Raw genomic sequence first — 27,856 nt, forward strand, 5'->3', positions numbered from 1 at the left:
ATTTTATCTCATTAAGTTGGTATATATATAAATAATATATATATATATATATATATATATGCAGTGTCTAAAGATTTATACCCAATCGATATATTATGTGTCATACATTTATATTACTTTTTGAAGATTCAATAATAATTAAACATAAATCATGAATAATACAATAATAATGTATAAAACTCATATATGAAGAAACACATTTTTTAGTATAAATGTAAGATTTTATTATGTTACGGTACATATCTACTTTTTATATATTAATCATTATTAACTTTTAATAATCATATTCACATATTTATAATATAAAAAACTTTGACACATCAAATATAGATATATTGCACTCCTATTTATATCATGATAATTTTAACTAGATTTTTTTCTCATTTTGTATTAAAATTTTCCTCCTTTTCTACTCACAAATTTTCAATGAAGAATTTGTGTTAAATTGGAAAAATACCCGCTAAATTGAGTTCGGCGTGAGTAAATAAGGGTGTATATACGTTATACTATTACTCAATGATAAATATATCATTATTTTCTGATTTTGCACACAAGTTCAATTTAGAAAAGCTTTGTGCATGTTCAAATATTTCACAACATCCTAACAAGCCTTCAATTATTATTTTTCATCCAAACAAAATGTTGAACTTAAATATGTTTTAATTCCTCACAACTCACTTGTTTTGACTTCAGTTTCCCCCATTTTAGTCCTACTTTCTTACTTTTCTTGTCTTTAATTTTCTAATGTTTTGGTTGTATTAGGAAGGTCACGTAGATAAGGATGTGTCAATATAAAGTTAGGTGAAATGGTTTGGTACATAGATAATGTTAGAGGTAGTTGGTTAGAATTGTTGGGATTTGGAATTGTTTAAGGTTCCATTTTTAGTTCATGAATGTTAAAGATGGTGAAAAAGAGGAAGTTTGGTTGAGTTTAATATGGTCAGGATAGTTAGTTTGAATGAAATTATGCTCAGTTATGGTTGTCATCCAATAAAATATGCATGTGATTCGATAATTGTAACCTTGCAAATTCATAAAAATATTGTTAATGTTAGCTGATCTTGTTTAAAAGTAGGCTTGCTAGTCTAAAAATAGGCAGATTTACTATTTAAAAACCTTGAAATATAACTATTTTTAAATAAATAAACTCTTCATAAGTCAGGCCAAAATTTTAAACATGCATATATAGGCTTATAAACACTTGAGTACATTGAAGATTGCACTTCTGTTTAAGATTGCACTTCTGTTAAGATTGCACTTTACGGCTATTTCAAGTTTCAACAACCATTGAAGAGCCCAGTCAAAAGTAAAGATAAAAAACATTGAAAAGCTGTAATCTAAGTTTCTAAGTATATAGTACATTGTTAGTGACAATTCATCTGTTGATAACTTTAAACACTTGTCAGCTTACTTCCATAGTGTTAAAGTGTATTTAAAAATTTAAAGTTATATGAAAACTTTAAGAAGACATGCAAACATTTTTTAATATGATTTACAATGTTATATGAAAACCAGAAGTTAAATTCTTATTTCTGTTTTGGTTATGATTTGCTAATGTCAAAATCTAAGCCGTCCGATTATTATCCATCTATCCAAATAAACCCTCAAAATTACTAAATCCATTCCAAATTGCTTTCAACTACCAATAAAGCAAACGCTAGTCTAATAGTGTAAGGTCTCACTACATCCCAAAACAACCAAAAAGTCAAGAATTCATTCCTGGAGCGACACTTGTTGGAAGGGACAGTCACACAACCTGAAAAGGTTTAGTTCCTTACCAAAAAAGTAAAGAATACATTTGGTAGTACAAAAAAAAACTGATTTCAATTAAGGCTTGGCCTAGGCCTTCAACAAACAAAGTCCATGTAAAGCAACAGTAGCTCCATATAATATTAAGTCATATTACACTTAATGAAAAAGTATAATTCATGACTGGAATATATGGTATATCCACAATGTATAAAGACAAACAATCACCAAGCTTAAAAGATCTTAACAATGAGCAGTAATAATATATATCCAAAGAGAATAGAATTCTATTACCAGTATTCAGACATAGCTATCAATGAGTGATTTCCTCATCTCATCCACAATAGCATTAGGCTGTGCTTCCCTCAGCTTGAAAACACTCTCAATCACAGAAAGCTCTGTTGCTGTGGTGTCTGAACCACAAAATGCTGTCCAATCGTTAACTGTCATTCCAGCGGCTATTACTTCGCTACCACGGTTCACAGTCCCAGCCACCAATGGAACTTGAAGAAGCGTTGAAAGTTCGTCCAAGTCTTCTATGGAAGTATGGGGGTGGACCTGCATCAAGAGTAATGGTCAAAACTCAAGACAGTTTTGATATCAAAATTATGAATTTCTGGGCACAGTATGTTTTACTCACCAAACCACCTCTATTGGAGAAGGCACAGAAACTACCGACAAGAATATTACCGGCAATGGTCTGCCTGAAAACTTCTACTCCAAGAACATCGGCAATCATCTCCTCAGTTTCCTGGACAAAAAACTTCACACTGAATACTAGAGTAAGGCTACATTAACATGTAAAATTCGAAAAAAATATAGTACCATAACATGATGGATAAAAAGGGTGGGAATGTGAGGTTTCAATGAGATTGTTTTTCATATTAAGATCAGTGTGTTAAGAATGACCCTTATATGAGGACATTAGCTACACTAGTATCTCAATAAGAGAACCCATTTGGCAAAACAAACAAGATAAGTCCTTAGGACATCAGGTTCAGAATGACTTGCAAGTATGTGACAATAGGTCCGTTTCCTTATCCAACGTCCATCCATGCTTAACATTCAAATATAATTCTCTCTTCAAATCAAATTCCAATTTAAATATGAATAAGAGATTAGAATGGGAAAAAAATCTAAAAACTACAATCAACAAAATGACAATACCCTGTCAAGATCAGTGTGAGTGAGGGCCACATGGTCGTTACATGCTATACAATTTCCCAGAGCAGATAATCTTTCATCTACTCTCTGAACAACAACTTGATCAGGTAGACTGTTTCTCAAATGTTGAAGTTCTGCCGCAATAACCATGACAATAAGATGAAGTACGCTAAGGTCAGTAGAATAAAATAATTGGTGTGAAATATATATTGAAACTTGAAAAGTCCTAGATGTTGTTGGTAAAGGTATCAGATGCTTGCAATCAAACAAACATTTCAGAATCTTTCCAACACCAGTTGATTGGACAAGCCACAAGGAAACCACACAAAAACTCAGTTCATAATTTGGTAGTGAAAATGAATCTGATAGGTTTAATGAATCATTTGAAATTACAATTATACAGAAGCCATGAATTATAATATTTTTTATAAAAACAAAAGGCACTAAAATGGTCCTCATCGCATATGCAGTTCCTCACCAGCTCACCTGTCTGTGTTAACAATCAATAAAATGATGAGTAACAATTGACACATTTTATTAGCAAAATCAATGGGGTGATTTTTTTCGCTTCGGGAAAGGGGAGTGCAGAGGCATTTAAATTATGATCATAAAGTATTCAGAACGAAAACTAGCATGTAACAAGAGTAGGAATAACCTTGATCTGTGGTGGTATGGGGCAATAGAAGCCCATTCTTGTTTCCTGCAAACAAATAGAATAGAAGGGTAAGTTAATTATGTCAAATAAAACTACAAAGAAGAAATAGAACAAACTGATGCATCCATTTTTCTTTATTTCTTAACTATGAGACGAAGAAATTATTACTGACAGAGAAGGAAAGAGGACAGCTATCTCAGCCATGATATGAACTAATACTCCTTGACAAACAAAGAGAATATGAACCAGGGAGACAAAAAACCTTACCAGCACAAAGACGACCAATAATACGAGTACCACCAATGGATGTTTTGACCACAGGGATAACACCAGCTAACTCAGATTCAAATACACTGTACCAAGCAACATATTGATTTATTCATCATTTAGAGAACCATAACAACTTCACAGTTCACACTGCAATTTATAAAAACTGCAATCCATTGGGGGAATATGTTTTTACTAGTATGAAAAGAATGGAAAACCTGTAGAAGTTTTCAGAACCTCCGATCGCTACCAAACAATAGGCATTGGTAAGTTTAGAAAATACTCCAATTTCACAAGAATTCTCAAACTGAAGCCCTGCAGGGAATTCATAAACATTCAACATACTATTTAGAAAAGACAGGAAGGATCTCAATCAAAAAGAAACATCAGAAATTAATAGATACATCAAACAATAACAGATATGAACAAACAATAAGGAAAACACACACGCCTCACTTACTAGTTGCCATGGCTGATATCAACAACAATCTTTGACCCAAATAATCAAATTGAAGATCTGCAATGTTAGAATGTTCATCAGAAAAACAAAATAAAGGAGCCATATTTTATATTAAAAAATTCAAACAATGATAAACTAACAGTGTGCTACATGTGTTCACCTTAGATTCTACATTTAAGGTTTAGGAATTTTATTGCTAATACTTAATATCTTTTAGAAACCTTTATCATTGAAAATCCAAGAACGCCACAAGCATCCCTAGACATGTTGATAATCAGAATCCTCAACAAAAAAACAGCTAAAACTAAAAATGGCTCGGGTGAACAAAATAATCAACTTTGAAAATCTCCCTATTTAAGTTTATATCCATATGTCATATATTTCATACGTGTTTGTATCAGCATGCTTGATATGAATAATTTAAGGTAAAAAGTAAAATTAGAAATCCCAAATCAGAAAATAAAAAATAAAAAATAAATTGGGAATAATTGCATTGATATGAAGCTCAGGCCAGAATGATAAAGAAAAAGAATACATGGTGAGGCGGTTACGGAAGATGAGGGCGGAGGCGTAGGGAAGAGAAGCTGTTTAGGGTAACCTTTGTATCTGTCTTTTCAAATGATTGAAGAAGGTTTAAGATCATACCCTACCCACTTATTCACCCACCCGGGATTATTGTTTTCACTTTTAAAAATAAGGAAACTTCTTTTAAAACATGTTTTTTCGAAAAAATATCTCAAAAATATATTTTTTTCATCTGATTTTTATTTTCTTTTCACTTAATCCACACAAATCCGATAACTCTAAGTACCCAAAAAAAACGAGAAAGAAATATACCCAAAAAATCCTATAACTCTCACGTCCTATTATAGTATTATTAGTCTTCTCCATTATCCAAACATCCCTCTGTCACCACCTTATCCTAAAATCTTCATTATCCCACATGATAGTTAGATAAAGTCAAATTATACATGTATTATTCATTTTAATATTTTTTAATATAGTCAATAATTATTAAATATAAATTTTAAATGATATAATAATAATTTATAAAACTCGTCAATATAGATATTTTTTCTCAATTTAATTTGAGTTTAGTGAAATTTGGGAATGTTGGTTAAAAACTCTTTATATAGTCAATCTTGTTATCAAGTTATGATATCAACAATCCACACAAATGACTCAATTAAGAAATAATTTACCGTAGTCGATTCTGAATCCGGTTTTTATAGCAAGTGTTGTTAAAATATATTATTTAACATATAATTCTCTTAAGTTGTACTATTTATGTGATACACAGAGAGCTCGATCTTCCCCATTATTCCACTAGTAGTTAGAGGTGTTAAAATTCCGACCAGTCCAAAAATAAAACTAAAAACTAATCTAAAATATATTGAAATTGCAAAAATGAAATGTGTTTGATTGTGTTGGACTTATTTTTAAATAATGGATTGGCCTGATCCGAATTTTGGTTTCACTTCTTGGATCCAGACCAGATCGGATTAGTATGTAAAATTTAAGTGTAATACTTTTAAGTGTCTTCCAAATTTAATATTTTTATTGTTGTTTTATGTTTAATATATAGTTATTTTCATGAGTTTTGAATGTAAGTATAATTTCAATATTTTATAAAAAAAATCGATACAAACCGAAACCGTATATAAAATTTGGACCAGATTGGATTGGACATCTTAATATAAACATACCATATCTGACTAAACCATATGTTAATTATGTGCTTAGATCAAATCATTTTTGTTTAACAACCGATTTAAATGGACTGCGAACACCTTACTCGCAGTGTCGTGGAAGTCTTCATCATCAAAGTCAACACTCACAACAAATTAAATAATAATCTATTGTTCTAAATTATGTCTCACATGTTAGAGAAGACTTCTCAATATAGTGATACAATACCTCGTTGAATTACCGGATATTATATTAGGTTAAAAGTTAAATTTTAATTTTCTATTATTTTTTACTAGCGTGTTGACATGCACTGTCGTGCCTGTCAACCCGCATTTCTATCGTTTATAATATATAGTTTGTATTTTATAAATTCAAATATAATTTTTTGCGCTAAATTTACGGTTGAATTTATTCAATTAATCTAATATTCAATTTTGTAAATACACTTTTAAAATAAGAAAATAATAAGGATAAAATAAGAAAATAATATTATATGGTTTTTTGGTATAAATAAAAAGATATTGAGGGCAAAATAGGAAAACACAAATTACACCATGATGAGTGGTTATTTTGTGTTTTCCCTTTATTAATAGTATAGATTAATAGTATAGATATAGATAATGAGGGAATTCGAAAGTTACTATAAAAAAATCCATTAAACATGTGATGTTTATTAGCTATTTTGAAATAAATAACTGTAGAAAACACCAATCATGTTGAGCAGTGTCGTAAATAACATGTTTAACTGTTAAACCAATGAATCAGCCACAATATTGATTATGCAATCATACTAGTCAAAATTAGTTATACTAAACGATTTTAAATTGAAGTTAACAATCATACTGATCACACCAACAGATTTTTATTTAAAATTATTTTTTAGTGAAAATTTAAAAAAAAAAATTAGTTTTTATTGATCTTTCAACGTTAATATTATATATACATATATCTAACTTTATTGGCATACCGTTTAATTAATGAACTACCGATTAAACTATTATACCAATACTGTGGCCAATTTGATAATCAATAAGATATTAATAACATTGATGTTTAGTGTATGAATATTAAATATAAGTAGGATACATAGTCAAGAGACTCTTCCAAAGACAACATCATTTTTTTTTGCTTAACATTAAAAAAAAGATTACTTTTTCACCCCTATAAAATGATACCAAAAAGTTTATAATTTTTCTTGTCTTTGTAGTTATAACCGAAGAAAACTTGATTCTAATTCTATTTAAACAAATATGGTAAGTAAATAAATTTTAGTCATTATTTACTCAGAAAAATATATAAGCACACACATTATATGAGTTTTATACATCATCATATTATTATCAAATATTCATATTTGATAATTATTGACTAATTCCAAATAAACAGTAAATAGTTATGCTAACAATATATATTACAATTATTATATTTATTTGAGTATGAAGTTTTTTAGAGGTCACTTCATTTATTAATGATTCAATAATGACTATACTTAAATGATGAATGATTACATTATTTTTCCTTATGCCCCATCAAATGAAACTTTTCACTTCTTGCACACTAGTCCAAGGGCGCCAAAAAAACCTTCTCTCTCCCAAAATTTGTGTTCCCCCGCCAATGCTGAAGGAGAAAAAAACATCTCAAGAGGACAACAACACTTGAAATATTCAGCATACCATTTTGCACATACATTTCCTCTTTCTATTCTCTCAATAGAAAGTTTATTTGTTGAAAAAGGAAGGGAGTTGAAGGCACAATATGGGTTCAGCTTCACTTCAAGATTCATCTGAACCATCCACTTGTTCCGATCCAGGTGTATAGATACACCCTTTTTTTGCGCCCCACATTTCAACTTCTCTTTCAGTTGCTCTAGGTTTTGTTTTCATTCACTTTGGTTTTTTTTGTCTAACGTAGCTCCTAGACTTTGTGCTTCTGTTTTAGTTATCCTCACCAGGTAATATTAAAGTGTATATATATATATTTTTAATTTTAATATAATAGCATTTTTTTCAATGCAGCTTTAGATTAATGAGTATTGACTGTAGATTCATCTGACCTTTCTGGATACCCATTTTTGTTTTCTCGAGATTTTTGTGTTAAAAATTTGTTCTTGGGAGGATGGGTTGGATTTGATGTCATAATTGGATGAAAGATTTCAGAATTATGTTTTATTTTTAAGAATCACATTTTTGTTTTCTCTTGTCGAAAGATTGATTTTGTCATTTTTTTGGATGAGGTTGCTGTCATTTTACAGTGTGATTTTGGATGAAAGATTTAAGAAATAAAACCTTTTTTTTTTCACACACACTTTTATGTTTTGTTTGGATTTTTTTGTGTTGAAATTTGGATGAGATTCAAACTTGTATTTCTATGGAAGCAATATAGTTTTGGCCTTGAAGGCCTCTTAGCCCATTTTAAAGTTTGAATTGGAATTGAATTAGTGGTCATGAGTTGATTGCTTATGGTTGAAGTTGATGACATAAGAATGATCAACTCATGTCAATTCATGGTTGATCTTGTTTTTGAAGCATTACTTCTATCCATTTCCTTTAGTTAGCTTCAAGCTTTCAACTGATTTTTCTTTCTTAATTCCTGAAGCATAATCTGCAGTCTTATTGGAACAAAATTTCTTTAGACTGTCATTGTTTCAAAACAGAATTTCCAAATGTGTATCTATCCCTAATTCATTTAGTGGATTAATATCAAAATGTAATTAACTCATTTTGGGGGATGTTTTTTGACATTATTTGTTGTGCCGTGTGATCCTTTCTATTGATATTGATTATTTTTACCACTTTGAGCTTCATGTAACTACCGTGTTATATCCATTGTGTTGTTACATCTTACATGAGTTGGCTCCCAATTTTTGGCTGTCTTTGTGGGCATTGAGGACTGACATAATTGGTTAAGTAACTAATATGGTGTTCAGTCTGTTTTAAGGTCATAATTACAAGATTTCTGTACTTCCTTCTCTCCACCCATGATTGTTTTTTGATGAATAGCGGTTATAATCTATATGAATTCCTTTTATAGTAAAAATGAAAAAACCCTATACAGAACAGAAAATAATACTTTTTTTGGAAATTTATTTGATGCTTGTGTAGAATAAGCACATATGCTTTATATGTTCCTGATACATATCAATGTAGGTAAGGTTCAACTTAGCTATTTGAGATTGACTGCATGTTTGTAATTTAACTATAATGCCTATGTAAGAATTCGCACATCATTAATGTCTATATCGAGTTCTGCTCCTTTTATTTTTCTCTTTTTTCTTTTCTTATCTTTAGAGTTATACATCTACTTAATTTTTTCACATAATAACTTCCGACACTCTTTAATTGTTTGTTTGATAATGTGTGTAATCCATGTTTCTTTCTTCCCTTTGTCCTTCTATTTTACAGGCCTAACGGGTGATTAATGCTTATAAATCTCCCTCACTTCTGTTTCATACCTATCCCAGTCACCTCTTGATGTGGCCTTTATCCTGTTTATCTTTATTTTCTGATCAAATTCATATATTTAAAATTTTCTATTTGATTCTGTTAACCTTCCAAAAATAGGTGTTAAGAGCAGCCAAGAGAAGAAGAAAACTGTAGATTGTAAAACTGAAGAGGAAGTTATGGCCCGAGGTAAACAAAAGAAGCGAAGCTTGCCAGAAAAGAGTGAGCACCCAACTGGTACTCGCAAAATGCCAAAACGAGCTGTGGCGAGTAAAAATATGAAGGAGAAAACTTTTTCCATACCTGGAAAATCTTGCCTTATTGAGACAAAGAAGGATCAAATTGTAGACGAAGAACTTCTTGCGATCCGCCTGACATCTGGGCAGGATGATGGTCGTCCAAATAGAAGACTTACAGACTTTATTCTTCATGATGAAAATGGTAAACCACAGCCTCTTGAGGTGCTCGAAGTTAATGATTTGTACATCACTGGAGTTATATTGCCTCTTGAAGGAAGTACAGAGAAGAAAAAAGAGAAAGAGAGGGTTAGATGCGAAGGCTTTGGTCGCATTGAAACATGGGATATATCAGGCTATGAAGATTGCTCTCCAGTGATATGGCTTTCTACTGATGTTGCTGATTATGACTGCTTGAAACCAGCCCCCAGTTACAAAAAGATTTATGACCATTTCTTTGAAAAGGCTAGAGCATGTATAGAAGTATACAAAAAACTTGCAAAGTCTGCTGGTGGGGACCCTGATATAAGTCTCGATGAGTTACTTGCTGGCATAGCACGATCTATGATCGGTAGTAAGTCCTTTTCTGGAACTACATCTGTAAAGGATTTTGTTATATCTCAGGGTCAGTTTATTTATAAGCAGCTCATAGGTTTAGACATGACCACCAAGACAAAGGACAAGATGTTTGTAGATATTCCTGCTCTTGTTGCTCTTAGAGATGAGAGTAGGAAACAAGCTAACTATGTGCATGCAAAAGTAAAGCCTTCAAATGGGAGTCTAAGGATTGATTTGGAAGTTGGAGATGAAGAGAATAAGAGTCAAATGAATTCCATGACTGAAGTTGCTGAAGAAGATGAGGATGCAAAGTTGGCAAGGCTATTGCAGGAAGAAGAGCAATGGCGATCTATGAAGCAGAAGAAAAACCCCAGATCAGTCTCTTCATCTAACAAATACTATATCAAAATTGATGAAGATGAGATTGCAAATGACTACCCACTCCCTGTCTATTATAAAACAGCTCTTCAAGAAATGGATGAATTTATAGTTTTTGATAATGACTATGATGTGTATGACATTGAAGATCTTCCTCGAAGCATGCTGCATAATTGGTCTTTATACAACTCAGATGCTAGATTGATTTCCTTGGAACTTCTTCCTATGAAATCTTGTTCAGATATTGATGTTACCATCTTTGGGTCGGGGGTAATGACTGCGGATGATGGAAGTGGGTTCCACCTGGATACTGATACTGACCAATCTTCTTCCATTATCTCAGGAGCACATGTTCCTGATGGAATTCCAATTTATCTGAGTGCCATAAAGGAATGGATGATTGAATTTGGTTCATCTATGATTTTCATATCAATCCGCACTGACATGGCATGGTATGACTCCTCTCGCCTAAAATAACTGCTTATATTTTTGGGTGTGTGTATGTACTGTAATATTTGTAGCTCTGAAACAAGATGCCACTCATTTTGATATGTTAGTTGTCATTGATGAATTTGGTCTTATGGATGAAACATCTTCGCACATTTTATGTTCATAAATCTTGGAAATATTTGGTTGTAAATGTCATAAAAATAATTTACTAGCCTGTATGTCAATGATGACAAGACTTGGTCTATCTTTATTCCTTTCAGGTATAGACTTGGGAAGCCATCAAAACAGTATGCTCCTTGGTATGACACAGTACTGAAAACTGCAAGGCTAGCTGTTAATATTATCACCTTGTTGAAAGGGCAGAGCCGAGTATCGCGACTTTCCTTTGGAGATGCCATCAAGAAAGTTTCTGAGTTTACTTCGAAAGATAAATCTTACATTTCTTCTGATGCATCGGCTGTTGAGAGGTATATTGTTGTCCATGGACAGATTATTCTGCAGTTGTTTGCAGAATATCCTGATGACACAATCAGAAAGTCTGCATTTGTCACTGGTCTTATGAGCAAAATGGAAGCACGACGCCATACTAAATGGTTAGTGAAGAAGAAGAAAGTTGTATCTAAGAGTGGACCAAATTTAAATCCTAGGGCAGCAGTGGCTTCTATTGTGTCCAAAAGGAAAGCCATGCAAGCTACAACAACAAAGCTGATCAACAGAATCTGGGGAGAATATTACTCTAACCACTCGCCAGAGGATGCCGAAGAGGGAGCTGCTAGTGAAGTAAAGGATGAGGATGAATTAGAAGAACAGGAAGAAAACGAAGAGGAGGATATTGAGGAGATGTTATGTTTGGAGGGAACCCAAAAGACACATTCTGTTTCCAAACAAATCAAAGCATTTTCTGCTGATAGTGAAATAAGATGGGGTGGTGGTCCTGAGGGAAAGACCAGTTATGGATATCTTGTTTATAAAGAGGCAATTATTCATGAGGAAGTTATTTCTGTGGGAGGATCTGTGTTAGTAGGAGTTGACGAAGCAGATGAACTTCCTGATATTTATTACATTGAATATATGTTCGAAGCAAAGGGTGGAAAGAAAATGTTTCATGGTAGGAGGATGCAGCATGGGTGTAGCACTGTTCTTGGCAACACTGCCAATGAGAGAGAACTGTTTCTTAATAATGACTGTAGAGATCTGAGACTTGAGGATGTGAAGCAGACAGCTATTGTAGACTTGCGGAAAATGCCTTGGGGGCATCAGCATAGAAGGGATAATATCGCTTCTGATAAAACTGATAGGGCCAGAGCAGAAGATAGGAAGAGGAAAGGACTACCTACTGAATATTATTGTAAAAGCCTTTACTGGCCTGAACGAGGTGCTTTCTTCAGCCTTCCATCTGATACCTTGGGTCTAGGTTCTGGCATTTGTCACTCTTGCAATTTGAAGGAAGCTGAAAGGGAGAAAGAAAACTTCAAAATCAATTCATCTAAGTCTAGTTTCCTATTTAATGGATCTGAATATGCTCTTCATGATTATATTTATGTAAGTCCTTTTGACTTCGAGGAAACAATAGAACAAGGAACTCACAAGAGTGGGAGGAATGTGGGGCTGAAGGCTTATGTTGTTTGTCAAGTGGTGGAGATTATTGTCAAGAAGGAAACAAAACAAGCTGAAATGGAATCCACGCAGGTTAAAGTCAGAAGGTTTTTCAGACCTGAAGATATATCAAATGAGAAGGCATATTGCTCTGATGTTCAAGAGGTAACTTAATAATTGAATGCACACACAAACACACATGAGACATATCAAACATTATTTTACTGTAAGGGCAAGCCAAATTGATCATATCCATTATATCAAAACATATATGGCTGGATTTAACATAGTTAAAAAACACTTAATGTGATGATGTAATTTTTTTCTCCTGATATCAAGCCATCCATGCTTGATCCAACTAACTGATAAGTGAGCTGCTCTTTTTTGGTGCGTGCATTGCTGTTATATATATATATTTAATATTTGTTCTACTTTGTGTATCTTGTCTCTGTATATTCTTATATTTCATGATTTATAATTTTAGGTATATTATAGTGATGAAACACACATAATCTCTGTACAATCCATAGAAGGGAAATGTGAGGTCAGAAAGAAGAATGATGTCCCTGCATGCAGTGCCTCTGGACTCTTCCAAAATGTATTTTTCTGCGAGCACTTGTATGATCCTGCCACTGGGTCACTTAAAAAGGTATTGCATACTTTGCCTTGCCATGTAAGCGTATAATGTTCATGACTGCTTGTAACAACCCATTGGATAAATTTGCAAAAGCATCAGGATTTTATAATTTAAATTGTATTTATGCTTTCTATTAATTTATTAGATATCAGATGTTATTATTTGTGACATCAATGCAATGCCCAGTGTATCTATAATGGTTGCATTGTGTGACTTTAAATGATTAACCATCCTTTTTTCTCTATTGCTTATCAGCTGCCAGCTCATATCAAGGTAAAATATTCAAGTGGACATAATTGTGATGCTGCAGCTAGAAAGAGAAAAGGGAAGAGTAAAGAGGGAGAAAGCCTTCCAGAGCCTGAGAAGGAAAGGAAGACATCGGATGAAAAGTGTTTAGCAACCTTGGACATTTTTGCAGGTTGTGGTGGTTTATCGGAGGGGTTGCAGCAGTCAGGTAATCTTCACGATTATAGCCAACATAGCTGTGTCTACTATTAATACATAATATAACACATGTTGCTGCTGGAATGCGTCAGGAATTGCTCAAACTAAATGGGCAATAGAATATGAAGAACCGGCTGGGGATGCCTTTAGAGCTAACCATCCTGAAGCACTGGTGTTTGTTAACAACTGCAATGTTATTCTTAGGTAAAGGATCTCATTGAGATAAATCCTTGTCCCCAAGCTTTAAAAGAGTGGAGTCCAATTTAAGTGATTCATGTGCATTGTATTGTAGGGCCGTGATGGAGAAATGTGGTGATACGGATGATTGTATTTCAACTTCTGAGGCCTCAGAATTGGCTGCAAAACTCGATGAGAAGGAAATAGATAATTTACCTATGCCTGGGCAAGTTGATTTCATTAATGGAGGACCTCCTTGCCAGGTCTGTTGAGCTATTGGTTCTGTTTTATTCTGCTTATAGTTATCATAATAATGCTGTAGGGTAAGTATTGAATGTGTTATTCCAGGGTTTCTCTGGGATGAATAGGTTCAACCAAAGCAGTTGGAGTAAAGTCCAGTGTGAGATGATATTAGCATTCTTATCCTTTGCTGATTATTTCCGGCCAAGGTATTTCTTGCTAGAGAATGTTCGAAACATTGTATCCTTTAATAAAGGACAGACATTCAGGCTAACCTTGGCTTCACTTTTGGAGATGGGCTATCAGGTGAAGTTACATCATTGCATCTTTTTACCAGAGTAATTACTCCTTAGTGGTGATATATAGAATCTTGTGGAACTATTGAATGCTGATTTGCTTGACCAAAAGGTGAGATTTGGCATCCTTGAAGCTGGAGCTTTTGGAGTTTCACAGTCTAGAAAAAGGGCATTCATATGGGCAGCCTCTCCAGAGGATGTGCTTCCTGAGTGGCCTGAGCCAATGCACGTGTTTTCCGCCCCAGAGTTGAAAATCTCCTTATCCGAAGGTGTCCAGTATGCTGCTGTCCGCAGTACAGCAAATGGTGCCCCACTGCGTGCTATAACTGTTCGTGATACCATTGGTGATCTCCCACCAGTGGGGAATGGTGCCGCAAAATCAAACATGGAGGTATGTAAAATAGGAAGTAGTGTTACATTAACTTGCCTTAAATTAATTTGAGTTGCCAGTTGCCACTGCACTCTCTTGACTTGCTTTTTTTTTATGTTGCACAGTATGGACAGGAGCCTGTCTCATGGTTCCAGAGGAATATTCGAGGGGATATGGTCGTTCTGACCGATCATATTTCAAAGGAGATGAATGAGCTAAACTTGATTAGATGTCAGAAGATACCAAAGAGGCCAGGTGCTGATTGGCGTGATCTCCCAGAGGAAAAGGTAAACTTAAATTCTCGTGGTTCTTGTTCTAATGAAACATTTTTGTTATGATTTGTCTAATTTGTGATATCTAATAAAAATGCAGATCACATTGTCTACCGGACAAGTTGTAGATTTGATACCATGGTGCTTGCCGAACACTGCTAAGCGGCATAACCAATGGAAGGGACTGTTTGGTAGGTTGGACTGGGATGGGAACTTCCCAACTTCCATTACAGACCCTCAACCAATGGGGAAGGTTGGCATGTGCTTCCATCCTGACCAAGATAGAATTCTTACTGTTCGTGAGTGTGCCAGATCTCAAGTAAGTAATTACAAAACACTGGTCTCTAACAATTACTGCTTTAGGAATATGAACATAACATGTGATTTGGTATAAGCTTCTGTTAAGCATTTTGTGTATATGTAAATGCAGGGTTTCCCTGATAGCTACCAATTTTCTGGTAACATCATACACAAGCATAGGCAGATTGGGAATGCTGTTCCTCCTCCCCTTGCATTTGCATTGGGAAGAAAGCTCAAGGAGGCAGTGGAAAGTAAGAACTCCAATTAGATGGTGCATACATCATTCTTATGATTTTATAGGTTTGAATTGGCTATCAAGATGTTGTAAATTCTTTCAGGGTTCTAGATACAATTAGTCATTGTACAAATATACATGAACCGAAATGTTAATCCTATATGAATGGTGCAAATTGTTTTGCGATATGATTATTCTTGCCAACATACAACATAAATACAAAAAATACAATAACAACAAAAATAATATTGATACATTATTGAAAGAGTGTAATATTCATTCACACTCATGATTAAAAGAGTTTAATACAAAATGAATGGTACAAATGAATGAATATTATTAAAAGAGTGTAATATCAACATTTCATTTGTATTATTATTTTTTTTAAGTTAATGATGATTAAATATAAATGATGGATGATACAAAGATAATAGATAAAACTCATTATTTGTCGGTGTACATTTTTCCTTCTTATTCAAACCCCCTGTACATCTTAACTTACATTAGACACTTGCTTGGAGATGAAGTCCTTGATTTCATAAATCAAGTGAGTTGACTGAGGCAATTCTGGAAATAAGTAAAAACCATGTATCATGCTTGGATACTCTATTAGTTGTGCATCCTTCCCTGATTTTCTTAACCATTCATAATACCTTTTTTGCCAATCTTGTAACGGGTCGAATCCACCGGTAAACACTACGGTACTTGGATAATCTAGACTCGATATATCAATTGCATTAGGACCACTCACATTAGCTGCTTCATGGTCACGATCCGACCCGGTTGGCAAAAACGCTTTCCATTCCCAATCGGTTATTTCTAAATTAATCAATGGGACATCTTTAAGTCGAATTTCAGATTCAGTTCTTTCTTCTCCTCCAAAAAATGTTTGTATCGAGACCAGCCCAATAATCTTTATTACCTGAAGGATATAGAAATAACAAGAATTTGATGCATAAACATTACAAATTATTCATCACAAATTCACAATATTATGCATTTGAACATGTGTATTTCTTTTTTTATTTAACTTCTCATATTATGTAGCAGGGTGAGCCGGACCCGACCATACTCGTTCACTTGACTTAGCCCGATCATGATCAGACCTGAATATGTTCGGGTTTAATTGAGTCTAGAGTTAAATTTGGGTTTAAAAATTAGTCTGATCAATATTTAGGGTCAGCTAGGGGACAAACATGACCCGGCCCAGACCCGTATCATGGTTACTCACTCAGCTTATTTATATGTGTCTGTATTCAATTATAAAGAGTAATAATATCTCTGTGGTTGAAACTATTATTGATTTTCTAATTTTTCATCATACATATATATATATATATATATATGCGTGTGATTAATAATATACATACATATATAATTTCATATGTCAAATTACATATCCATAATAATAAATAATATTGAAATTTTTTTATCTAAAATAGTATGCATTATGTTTAATTGGGTCTAGGTTCAGGTTAATATGTTGACCTGATTAATATTTAGGGTTGAGCTAGCTTCAGGTTTAGAGACAAATCGGAATTCAAAAAATGACTCAATCAACACTTAAGATCGAGTAAGAAACACGCCTTACCCGACTCATACTCCCTCCTACTACCTACTCTTTCCTTTGGTCATTAGCATGGGAAACTAGCTTCCAATATTGGAAAAGAAACAAACCTTAAGAACAACATATCTCCTTTCATACTCATGTAAAATTCCATTATAAATACATATATGAAGTTTAATATCGATATAGTGTTCTGTTTCTTCTTCATTTTCCTCTTTCTTTTTATTTTTGGTAATTTGTTTTTAGTTAAAACAGTTTTTCTGTTTTCCCTTCTTTCCGTATTAGGAAGTTTCTATTTTCTGTTTTTCAAATTAGTTTTGTTAGTTCTAGGTAGGGATGGCAACGGGCACGAGCGGACGCGAGTAGTGCTTTCTCGTGCTTAAACTCGCAATATTTATGGGTACCCGTACAGGTAGTGATTATTTATGGATACCAACAAGTTTTTAATTTTAATTATATATTTATATAATTTGTAATATTAAAAATAATTGTCACATGAATAATATATATATTGCGGTATCACAAAACTCGCTCTGGCCCATAAGCTATTATTGCGGGTACCCGTTACGGGTATTGTATTTCCACGGGTACCCACATGTCTGGTTTTTTTGTCATCCTTGATTCTAGGCTATGTCCCTATATATGCTTTCCCTCTTTAGCTTTGTAAACAAGTCAAGTAATTCTTCATTCAATGAGAAATCAAGATAGATGTATTCATCGAGTTTCTTGCCTTGTTCTTCTAGGCTTACTTATGGAGTGATGAACTCCATTTGATAATCTCTTTCACTTTTGTTGATTCATTGGAAAATGATTAAGGTCCTTACCTGGAGCTTCTGTTGTGAAACACGAACCGCTACATGATGGGCCAAGTTCCCACCCGAACTATCACCTGCCAAGAAGCACTTGGACAAGTCAGCTATCTTAGGCAAAACGGCACCGTTTCCATCAAGGAACTTAACCACATCAAAACCATCGTCGTATTGGCAAGGATAACGGTACTCTGGAGAAAGACGGTAATTAACCGAAACAATAACGGCGTGAAAGGAACGACAGAACAATCTGCAAACGGCGTCAAATGCGACCGAATCCGGCGACGAGAACGAGAAACCGCCGCCGTGGAAGAACACAACGACGGGAATTTTGGCATCGTCGGCGTCGGAGGATGAAAACGGGACGAAGAAGCGGAACCAGAGGTCGCGTGTGAGGTCAACGGCGACGTCGGAGGAGTAGACACCGTCGACGGGTTTGATGTTGGGTGGGTGTTTGCGATCAAAGAAGTTAAAGAGACGGCGGTTGACGGTGCCGTCAGAGCGGCGACAAGCGTATCCTAGGGCGGAGATGAAGGCAATGGTTAAGCGAGTCTTCCATGGAAGATGTGGTTTGGGTGTGGGTTGAGTTAGAGGTTGAGTATTCATGATCGGTGGTGGTTGCTGTTTAGTGATGACTCAGTGGCTGAAATGGGAACTAGAAATGAAGAAGGTTATGAAGAGAAGTTTGAAGCTTTAAATGAAGAATGTTTTCTGTGTGAATGGTTCGCATGAGAAGAGACAAACTAAAGGTTGAAGTTGACGACCGAGTCTCCTATTAAGTAATAGAGAGGTAAGTGACTTTTTCTTTATATTAAAAGAAAGAATGTAAGATCATTTTAAATAAAAATGATATAAATGTCAATATATATTGCATTTTCTTTATTTTTACATGGGATTTGCCTCTCCATTAATTGAGAGGACTTTCCTGGAAGTCGACATAGTCTGTTTCAATTGCAATGGCAGTCGGTAGTCGTTACATATTTTTATTTATTATATAAGGTTTTGCAACAAAAAAAAAAATCTAATTTTAAAAGTTAAGTATTGCATTTGTGAATTAAATTTTAAAGGTTAAATATAATGAAGATTTCAACACTATCTTACAAATATATTTTATGATATTGAAATTTTCATTTTTTATTTTTTCTTCTCAGAAAAACTAATTAACAGTGAGCCTTATGTTACAAACAGTGCTACATTATTTAGACATATTTTCCTAATAATATATACTTAATATTTAGTGATATGAAATGATAACCCAAATGATATGTGATTTTACAAAGAAGTTTTAGTCTAATTGTGTAAAGTCTTACTAAATTGATAAAATAATCACAATGTTAAATGTTTGATTTTTGAAAACTATGCGTTTGAAAAGATAATCATACAACTAAAAATATATTAATTCCCATAAATGAGGGAGTATTTGGTTAGTACAAAAAATGGGATGTTATATTAGGATTATAAAAAAGCATTAAAAACTCCCAATTTTATTAGTTAGGAGGGTATTTGAATACATTCACCCGAAGGGTTGAACATTTCTATGATGTTATACATATATGAATTATATGTGACGTGTTTGTTTAGACTTTTGCAACAAATTATTTTTAATGAAAATGTTACTTTTGATATTTATAGCTTGTTTGCCTGGATTTTGTTAAAAAATGATATCAGAAAAGTATTATTTTCAGCTCCATATAATTTTATGACTTTTATATTATCCTTTGCTGATTATTTCCGGCCAAGGTATTTCTTGCTAGAGAATGTTCGAAACATTGTATCCTTTAATAAAGGACAGACATTCAGGCTAACCTTGGCTTCACTTTTGGAGATGGGCTATCAGGTGAAGTTACATCATTGCATCTTTTTACCAGAGTAATTACTCCTTAGTGGTGATATATAGAATCTTGTGGAACTATTGAATGCTGATTTGCTTGACCAAAAGGTGAGATTTGGCATCCTTGAAGCTGGAGCTTTTGGAGTTTCACAGTCTAGAAAAAGGGCATTCATATGGGCAGCCTCTCCAGAGGATGTGCTTCCTGAGTGGCCTGAGCCAATGCACGTGTTTTCCGCCCCAGAGTTGAAAATCTCCTTATCCGAAGGTGTCCAGTATGCTGCTGTCCGCAGTACAGCAAATGGTGCCCCACTGCGTGCTATAACTGTTCGTGATACCATTGGTGATCTCCCACCAGTGGGGAATGGTGCCGCAAAATCAAACATGGAGGTATGTAAAATAGGAAGTAGTGTTACATTAACTTGCCTTAAATTAATTTGAGTTGCCAGTTGCCACTGCACTCTCTTGACTTGCTTTTTTTTTATGTTGCACAGTATGGACAGGAGCCTGTCTCATGGTTCCAGAGGAATATTCGAGGGGATATGGTCGTTCTGACCGATCATATTTCAAAGGAGATGAATGAGCTAAACTTGATTAGATGTCAGAAGATACCAAAGAGGCCAGGTGCTGATTGGCGTGATCTCCCAGAGGAAAAGGTAAACTTAAATTCTCGTGGTTCTTGTTCTAATGAAACATTTTTGTTATGATTTGTCTAATTTGTGATATCTAATAAAAATGCAGATCACATTGTCTACCGGACAAGTTGTAGATTTGATACCATGGTGCTTGCCGAACACTGCTAAGCGGCATAACCAATGGAAGGGACTGTTTGGTAGGTTGGACTGGGATGGGAACTTCCCAACTTCCATTACAGACCCTCAACCAATGGGGAAGGTTGGCATGTGCTTCCATCCTGACCAAGATAGAATTCTTACTGTTCGTGAGTGTGCCAGATCTCAAGTAAGTAATTACAAAACACTGGTCTCTAACAATTACTGCTTTAGGAATATGAACATAACATGTGATTTGGTATAAGCTTCTGTTAAGCATTTTGTGTATATGTAAATGCAGGGTTTCCCTGATAGCTACCAATTTTCTGGTAACATCATACACAAGCATAGGCAGATTGGGAATGCTGTTCCTCCTCCCCTTGCATTTGCATTGGGAAGAAAGCTCAAGGAGGCAGTGGAAAGTAAGAACTCCAATTAGATGGTGCATACATCATTCTTATGATTTTATAGGTTTGAATTGGCTATCAAGATGTTGTAAATTCTTTCAGGGTTCTAGATACAATTAGTCATTGTACAAATATACATGAACCGAAATGTTAATCCTATATGAATGGTGCAAATTGTTTTGCGATATGATTATTCTTGCCAACATACAACATAAATACAAAAAATACAATAACAACAAAAATAATATTGATACATTATTGAAAGAGTGTAATATTCATTCACACTCATGATTAAAAGAGTTTAATACAAAATGAATGGTACAAATGAATGAATATTATTAAAAGAGTGTAATATCAACATTTCATTTGTATTATTATTTTTTTTAAGTTAATGATGATTAAATATAAATGATGGATGATACAAAGATAATAGATAAAACTCATTATTTGTCGGTGTACATTTTTCCTTCTTATTCAAACCCCCTGTACATCTTAACTTACATTAGACACTTGCTTGGAGATGAAGTCCTTGATTTCATAAATCAAGTGAGTTGACTGAGGCAATTCTGGAAATAAGTAAAAACCATGTATCATGCTTGGATACTCTATTAGTTGTGCATCCTTCCCTGATTTTCTTAACCATTCATAATACCTTTTTTGCCAATCTTGTAACGGGTCGAATCCACCGGTAAACACTACGGTACTTGGATAATCTAGACTCGATATATCAATTGCATTAGGACCACTCACATTAGCTGCTTCATGGTCACGATCCGACCCGGTTGGCAAAAACGCTTTCCATTCCCAATCGGTTATTTCTAAATTAATCAATGGGACATCTTTAAGTCGAATTTCAGATTCAGTTCTTTCTTCTCCTCCAAAAAATGTTTGTATCGAGACCAGCCCAATAATCTTTATTACCTGAAGGATATAGAAATAACAAGAATTTGATGCATAAACATTACAAATTATTCATCACAAATTCACAATATTATGCATTTGAACATGTGTATTTCTTTTTTTATTTAACTTCTCATATTATGTAGCAGGGTGAGCCGGACCCGACCATACTCGTTCACTTGACTTAGCCCGATCATGATCAGACCTGAATATGTTCGGGTTTAATTGAGTCTAGAGTTAAATTTGGGTTTAAAAATTAGTCTGATCAATATTTAGGGTCAGCTAGGGGACAAACATGACCCGGCCCAGACCCGTATCATGGTTACTCACTCAGCTTATTTATATGTGTCTGTATTCAATTATAAAGAGTAATAATATCTCTGTGGTTGAAACTATTATTGATTTTCTAATTTTTCATCATACATATATATATATATATATATATGCGTGTGATTAATAATATACATACATATATAATTTCATATGTCAAATTACATATCCATAATAATAAATAATATTGAAATTTTTTTATCTAAAATAGTATGCATTATGTTTAATTGGGTCTAGGTTCAGGTTAATATGTTGACCTGATTAATATTTAGGGTTGAGCTAGCTTCAGGTTTAGAGACAAATCGGAATTCAAAAAATGACTCAATCAACACTTAAGATCGAGTAAGAAACACGCCTTACCCGACTCATACTCCCTCCTACTACCTACTCTTTCCTTTGGTCATTAGCATGGGAAACTAGCTTCCAATATTGGAAAAGAAACAAACCTTAAGAACAACATATCTCCTTTCATACTCATGTAAAATTCCATTATAAATACATATATGAAGTTTAATATCGATATAGTGTTCTGTTTCTTCTTCATTTTCCTCTTTCTTTTTATTTTTGGTAATTTGTTTTTAGTTAAAACAGTTTTTCTGTTTTCCCTTCTTTCCGTATTAGGAAGTTTCTATTTTCTGTTTTTCAAATTAGTTTTGTTAGTTCTAGGTAGGGATGGCAACGGGCACGAGCGGACGCGAGTAGTGCTTTCTCGTGCTTAAACTCGCAATATTTATGGGTACCCGTACAGGTAGTGATTATTTATGGATACCAACAAGTTTTTAATTTTAATTATATATTTATATAATTTGTAATATTAAAAATAATTGTCACATGAATAATATATATATTGCGGTATCACAAAACTCGCTCTGGCCCATAAGCTATTATTGCGGGTACCCGTTACGGGTATTGTATTTCCACGGGTACCCACATGTCTGGTTTTTTTGTCATCCTTGATTCTAGGCTATGTCCCTATATATGCTTTCCCTCTTTAGCTTTGTAAACAAGTCAAGTAATTCTTCATTCAATGAGAAATCAAGATAGATGTATTCATCGAGTTTCTTGCCTTGTTCTTCTAGGCTTACTTATGGAGTGATGAACTCCATTTGATAATCTCTTTCACTTTTGTTGATTCATTGGAAAATGATTAAGGTCCTTACCTGGAGCTTCTGTTGTGAAACACGAACCGCTACATGATGGGCCAAGTTCCCACCCGAACTATCACCTGCCAAGAAGCACTTGGACAAGTCAGCTATCTTAGGCAAAACGGCACCGTTTCCATCAAGGAACTTAACCACATCAAAACCATCGTCGTATTGGCAAGGATAACGGTACTCTGGAGAAAGACGGTAATTAACCGAAACAATAACGGCGTGAAAGGAACGACAGAACAATCTGCAAACGGCGTCAAATGCGACCGAATCCGGCGACGAGAACGAGAAACCGCCGCCGTGGAAGAACACAACGACGGGAATTTTGGCATCGTCGGCGTCGGAGGATGAAAACGGGACGAAGAAGCGGAACCAGAGGTCGCGTGTGAGGTCAACGGCGACGTCGGAGGAGTAGACACCGTCGACGGGTTTGATGTTGGGTGGGTGTTTGCGATCAAAGAAGTTAAAGAGACGGCGGTTGACGGTGCCGTCAGAGCGGCGACAAGCGTATCCTAGGGCGGAGATGAAGGCAATGGTTAAGCGAGTCTTCCATGGAAGATGTGGTTTGGGTGTGGGTTGAGTTAGAGGTTGAGTATTCATGATCGGTGGTGGTTGCTGTTTAGTGATGACTCAGTGGCTGAAATGGGAACTAGAAATGAAGAAGGTTATGAAGAGAAGTTTGAAGCTTTAAATGAAGAATGTTTTCTGTGTGAATGGTTCGCATGAGAAGAGACAAACTAAAGGTTGAAGTTGACGACCGAGTCTCCTATTAAGTAATAGAGAGGTAAGTGACTTTTTCTTTATATTAAAAGAAAGAATGTAAGATCATTTTAAATAAAAATGATATAAATGTCAATATATATTGCATTTTCTTTATTTTTACATGGGATTTGCCTCTCCATTAATTGAGAGGACTTTCCTGGAAGTCGACATAGTCTGTTTCAATTGCAATGGCAGTCGGTAGTCGTTACATATTTTTATTTATTATATAAGGTTTTGCAACAAAAAAAAAAATCTAATTTTAAAAGTTAAGTATTGCATTTGTGAATTAAATTTTAAAGGTTAAATATAATGAAGATTTCAACACTATCTTACAAATATATTTTATGATATTGAAATTTTCATTTTTTATTTTTTCTTCTCAGAAAAACTAATTAACAGTGAGCCTTATGTTACAAACAGTGCTACATTATTTAGACATATTTTCCTAATAATATATACTTAATATTTAGTGATATGAAATGATAACCCAAATGATATGTGATTTTACAAAGAAGTTTTAGTCTAATTGTGTAAAGTCTTACTAAATTGATAAAATAATCACAATGTTAAATGTTTGATTTTTGAAAACTATGCGTTTGAAAAGATAATCATACAACTAAAAATATATTAATTCCCATAAATGAGGGAGTATTTGGTTAGTACAAAAAATGGGATGTTATATTAGGATTATAAAAAAGCATTAAAAACTCCCAATTTTATTAGTTAGGAGGGTATTTGAATACATTCACCCGAAGGGTTGAACATTTCTATGATGTTATACATATATGAATTATATGTGACGTGTTTGTTTAGACTTTTGCAACAAATTATTTTTAATGAAAATGTTACTTTTGATATTTATAGCTTGTTTGCCTGGATTTTGTTAAAAAATGATATCAGAAAAGTATTATTTTCAGCTCCATATAATTTTATGACTTTTATATCATTGTTAATAAACTAAAATACTTATTTGGATTTCATTTTAATAAAATGAAGTCTCCTATAACTAAAAGTCTCCCACTTATTGTTTTTTAAAGAGACGAAGAAGAGTGCTGGATTTTAAAGTTTGTTTTATAGTACTTGATTTCATGTTGAGATATATTATTGTTGGCATGTGTGAGTTGATTTGTGGAAGGGTGCCATAATGATTTTCTCTATTAATGCAGAGACAAATATTTGATTTTATATGTATTTTTAATGATAAAAATGTTATTTTATTATATGTAAAAGGATAAAAATGTCTTATTAAGTTAAGTTTTTCTTTGTTTTTTTGTAGTAATTGTCTCTCCATTAATGAAGAGGATTCATATTCGATACCATCCATATCTAATCAATCTATCAATAAAAGTAGGGGAGAGCAGGACCTGACCCGACCCTACCTGCTCACCCGGCACGGCCCGATTAGGATCGGATCCGAATAGGGTCGGGTCTAATCAGCTCTAGGGCCGGATTCGGGTTCAAGAAATAGACCTGGTCAATATTTAGGACCGGGTAGGGACCAATCATGACCCGACCTGTCCCGTCCCATGGTCACTGGCTCATCATGTTTGTATGTGTTTCTACTCATATGTGTATAGAGTAATTATATCCTTTTGGTCGAAAATATCATTTATTCTTTAATTTTTACATATTATATGCATACTTAAAATTTATATATACATATAACATTTTATATATCAAACTACATAGTCATAATAATAAATAATATTGAGAAATCATTATCTAAAATGAGAATGCATTATATTTAATCAGGTCTAGGGTCGGGTCGAGTTTAAAGGCTGGCCTAGTCGTTATTTAGGGTCGGGTTAGTGTAGGATTTAGGGTCAGGTCCGAGTTCAAAAAAGTGGCCCGGCCAATATTTAGAGCCGAGTAAGGACAACCCTTAACTCATCCCAACCCGGTCCATGCTCATCTCCAAGTAAAAAAGTAAAACATTTGGGGTTATGATTGTTACCTTGTTCTGCCCATAGAATCTGATATACAATATATTTTTTAACCCATGCACCACATGTAATAATGTAATATTTAAATGTTATGTCTTATATTAAACGTCTTCATGTTTTTCTTGAAAAGTCCAAGTAATAATTTGAATACAATTAAAACTACCATTACTTTTTTCACCGACAAATCCAAGTTGTTTTATAGTACTTGCTTTAAAAGTTGTTCTATTTCCTCTTATCTATTCCAATACCAATATTTCCAGTGATGTGTTTTTTTTTTATAAAAACATTTACGTCCACACTTTATTTATTTGTTTATAGTCCTACCGTGTCATTTTCCATCACACATTAAATAATGAAATATTGTTTTTGAATATAAGAAAATATTGTATGCATTATGGAAATTTTTTTTTTACATTATCACCTCATCATTCACAATTTATATATTAATTATCATTTATCCTTAAGCTAAAATAATGTTGTTATCATAACTTACAATAATTCTGAATGACACAAAATAATACTTACTAACTGAGTCATGACCAAGTCGCTCTCTTTAAGACATTTCGTGACACTGCCCAAAATGTGCAAGCAGACTATCAACCACGTCACCCCCAGGATAAAACAGCTCAGATCTCTGTTATCGAGTTCTTACTGCACTATAAAAACCAATCTCGAATACACCCACCACAATATGGCTACTAGTGCCAATTCTCGAAATATCCACAATATGGTTATGAGTCTCAAAATACCCACAATATGGCTATGTGTATCAATTCCCAGTGCCACGGAAAGAAAGGGGGAGAAGTTTGCCGGAAATACATCGGCAGAAAATATGAGGGAAAAAGAAAAAGTTGAACGAAAATGCATTCAACTTGGGGGGTAAGAAAATATGAAGATAAGAGACTTCTATTTATAACATGTGGTTTTTTCCATGTTCCTAGTTTCTCCAGCATGGGACTTGGAGTTGTTTTCTTTCAAAACTCTTCTTTGTGGGACTTGTGAGTTTTTTAGATTTCACACCCACAACCAAGTTCCAACAATCCCCCACTTGAAATTAAAAAACGATTTTCGAGAATATTTGTTGTCTCAATAAGATTGTGCATAAACAAATGTGTCATACGACTTAAACCTTTATGTAGTGAATAAAATCGAGATTTTACTAGAGTAATTTTTAGTCTTTAACTCTATCTCTAGCATCAAACCACACACAACCTTTTGAAAGGTGTATTATGTAAAGTTTGTGCATTAAAGGTCATGCACGTCTATCCCAGTATAGTTAACACTCTAGAAATTTATGCCCCAAAATTTCATAGGAAGCGACCCCCACTTCCACATTCACATAGGTGAGTCTATCAAGAGTACTCTTGTAGCCTAGGTACTCCACTCCAATTGGAGTATAGATCTCATTAAGAGTTTAACTCATCCTTACATATGTTCAAAAAAGTGGCCCGGCCAATATTTAGAGCCGAGTAAGGACAACCCTTAACTCATCCCAACCCGGTCCATGCTCATCTCCAAGTAAAAAAGTAAAACATTTGGGGTTATGATTGTTACCTTGTTCTGCCCATAGAATCTGATATACAATATATTTTTTAACCCATGCACCACATGTAATAATGTAATATTTAAATGTTATGTCTTATATTAAACGTCTTCATGTTTTTCTTGAAAAGTCCAAGTAATAATTTGAATACAATTAAAACTACCATTACTTTTTTCACCGACAAATCCAAGTTGTTTTATAGTACTTGCTTTAAAAGTTGTTCTATTTCCTCT

General features: G+C 34.0%; 4 protein-coding genes across 7 annotated transcripts; 1 reads left to right on the forward strand and 3 right to left on the reverse strand.

The window, feature by feature from the left end:
* LOC109352099 (eukaryotic translation initiation factor 6-2-like) lies at positions 1,872-4,966 on the reverse strand. Its single transcript, XM_019593911.1, has 8 exons — positions 4,831-4,966; positions 4,296-4,352; positions 4,054-4,150; positions 3,836-3,921; positions 3,569-3,613; positions 2,917-3,047; positions 2,390-2,500; positions 1,872-2,307 (listed from the first exon to the last, which is right to left on the reverse strand). The coding sequence occupies exons 2-8, from the start codon at positions 4,303-4,305 to the stop codon at positions 2,050-2,052; spliced, it is 738 nt and encodes a 245-aa protein (XP_019449456.1). The 5' UTR covers positions 4,306-4,352; positions 4,831-4,966; the 3' UTR covers positions 1,872-2,049.
* Positions 7,600-21,216, forward strand: LOC109352100 (DNA (cytosine-5)-methyltransferase 1-like). Of its 4 annotated transcripts, XM_019593913.1 has the most exons (13): positions 7,603-7,794; positions 9,545-11,048; positions 11,307-12,807; positions 13,127-13,291; positions 13,535-13,733; positions 13,816-13,927; positions 14,016-14,163; positions 14,249-14,349; positions 19,730-19,826; positions 19,929-20,207; positions 20,312-20,473; positions 20,559-20,777; positions 20,889-21,216. In XM_019593913.1, the coding sequence occupies exons 1-13, from the start codon at positions 7,740-7,742 to the stop codon at positions 21,024-21,026; spliced, it is 4,680 nt and encodes a 1,559-aa protein (XP_019449458.1). In that variant the 5' UTR covers positions 7,603-7,739; the 3' UTR covers positions 21,027-21,216. The 4 variants fall into 4 exon arrangements, 2 of the variants coding, with proteins under 2 accessions (XP_019449458.1, XP_019449457.1); XR_002108327.1 differs by lacking the exon at positions 20,889-21,216 and having other exon boundaries at positions 7,600-7,794; positions 19,929-20,211; positions 20,559-20,672; XM_019593912.1 differs by lacking the exons at positions 19,730-19,826; positions 19,929-20,207; positions 20,312-20,473; positions 20,559-20,777; positions 20,889-21,216 and adding exons at positions 14,549-14,827; positions 14,932-15,093; positions 15,179-15,397; positions 15,509-15,836 and having other exon boundaries at positions 7,604-7,794; positions 14,249-14,446.
* Positions 16,088-18,706, reverse strand: LOC109352101 (probable carboxylesterase 18). Its single transcript, XM_019593915.1, has 2 exons — positions 18,005-18,706; positions 16,088-16,535 (listed from the first exon to the last, which is right to left on the reverse strand). The coding sequence occupies exons 1-2, from the start codon at positions 18,593-18,595 to the stop codon at positions 16,107-16,109; spliced, it is 1,020 nt and encodes a 339-aa protein (XP_019449460.1). The 5' UTR covers positions 18,596-18,706; the 3' UTR covers positions 16,088-16,106.
* LOC109353061 (probable carboxylesterase 18) lies at positions 21,473-24,086 on the reverse strand. The gene is made up of 2 exons (XM_019595246.1): positions 23,385-24,086; positions 21,473-21,915 (listed from the first exon to the last, which is right to left on the reverse strand). Exons 1-2 carry the CDS (start codon positions 23,973-23,975, stop codon positions 21,487-21,489), a joined length of 1,020 nt encoding a protein of 339 aa, XP_019450791.1. The 5' UTR covers positions 23,976-24,086; the 3' UTR covers positions 21,473-21,486.

This window comes from Lupinus angustifolius, chromosome LG07 (genome assembly GCF_001865875.1).
Source record: "Lupinus angustifolius cultivar Tanjil chromosome LG07, LupAngTanjil_v1.0, whole genome shotgun sequence".
Lineage (NCBI taxonomy): Eukaryota > Viridiplantae > Streptophyta > Magnoliopsida > Fabales > Fabaceae > Lupinus > Lupinus angustifolius.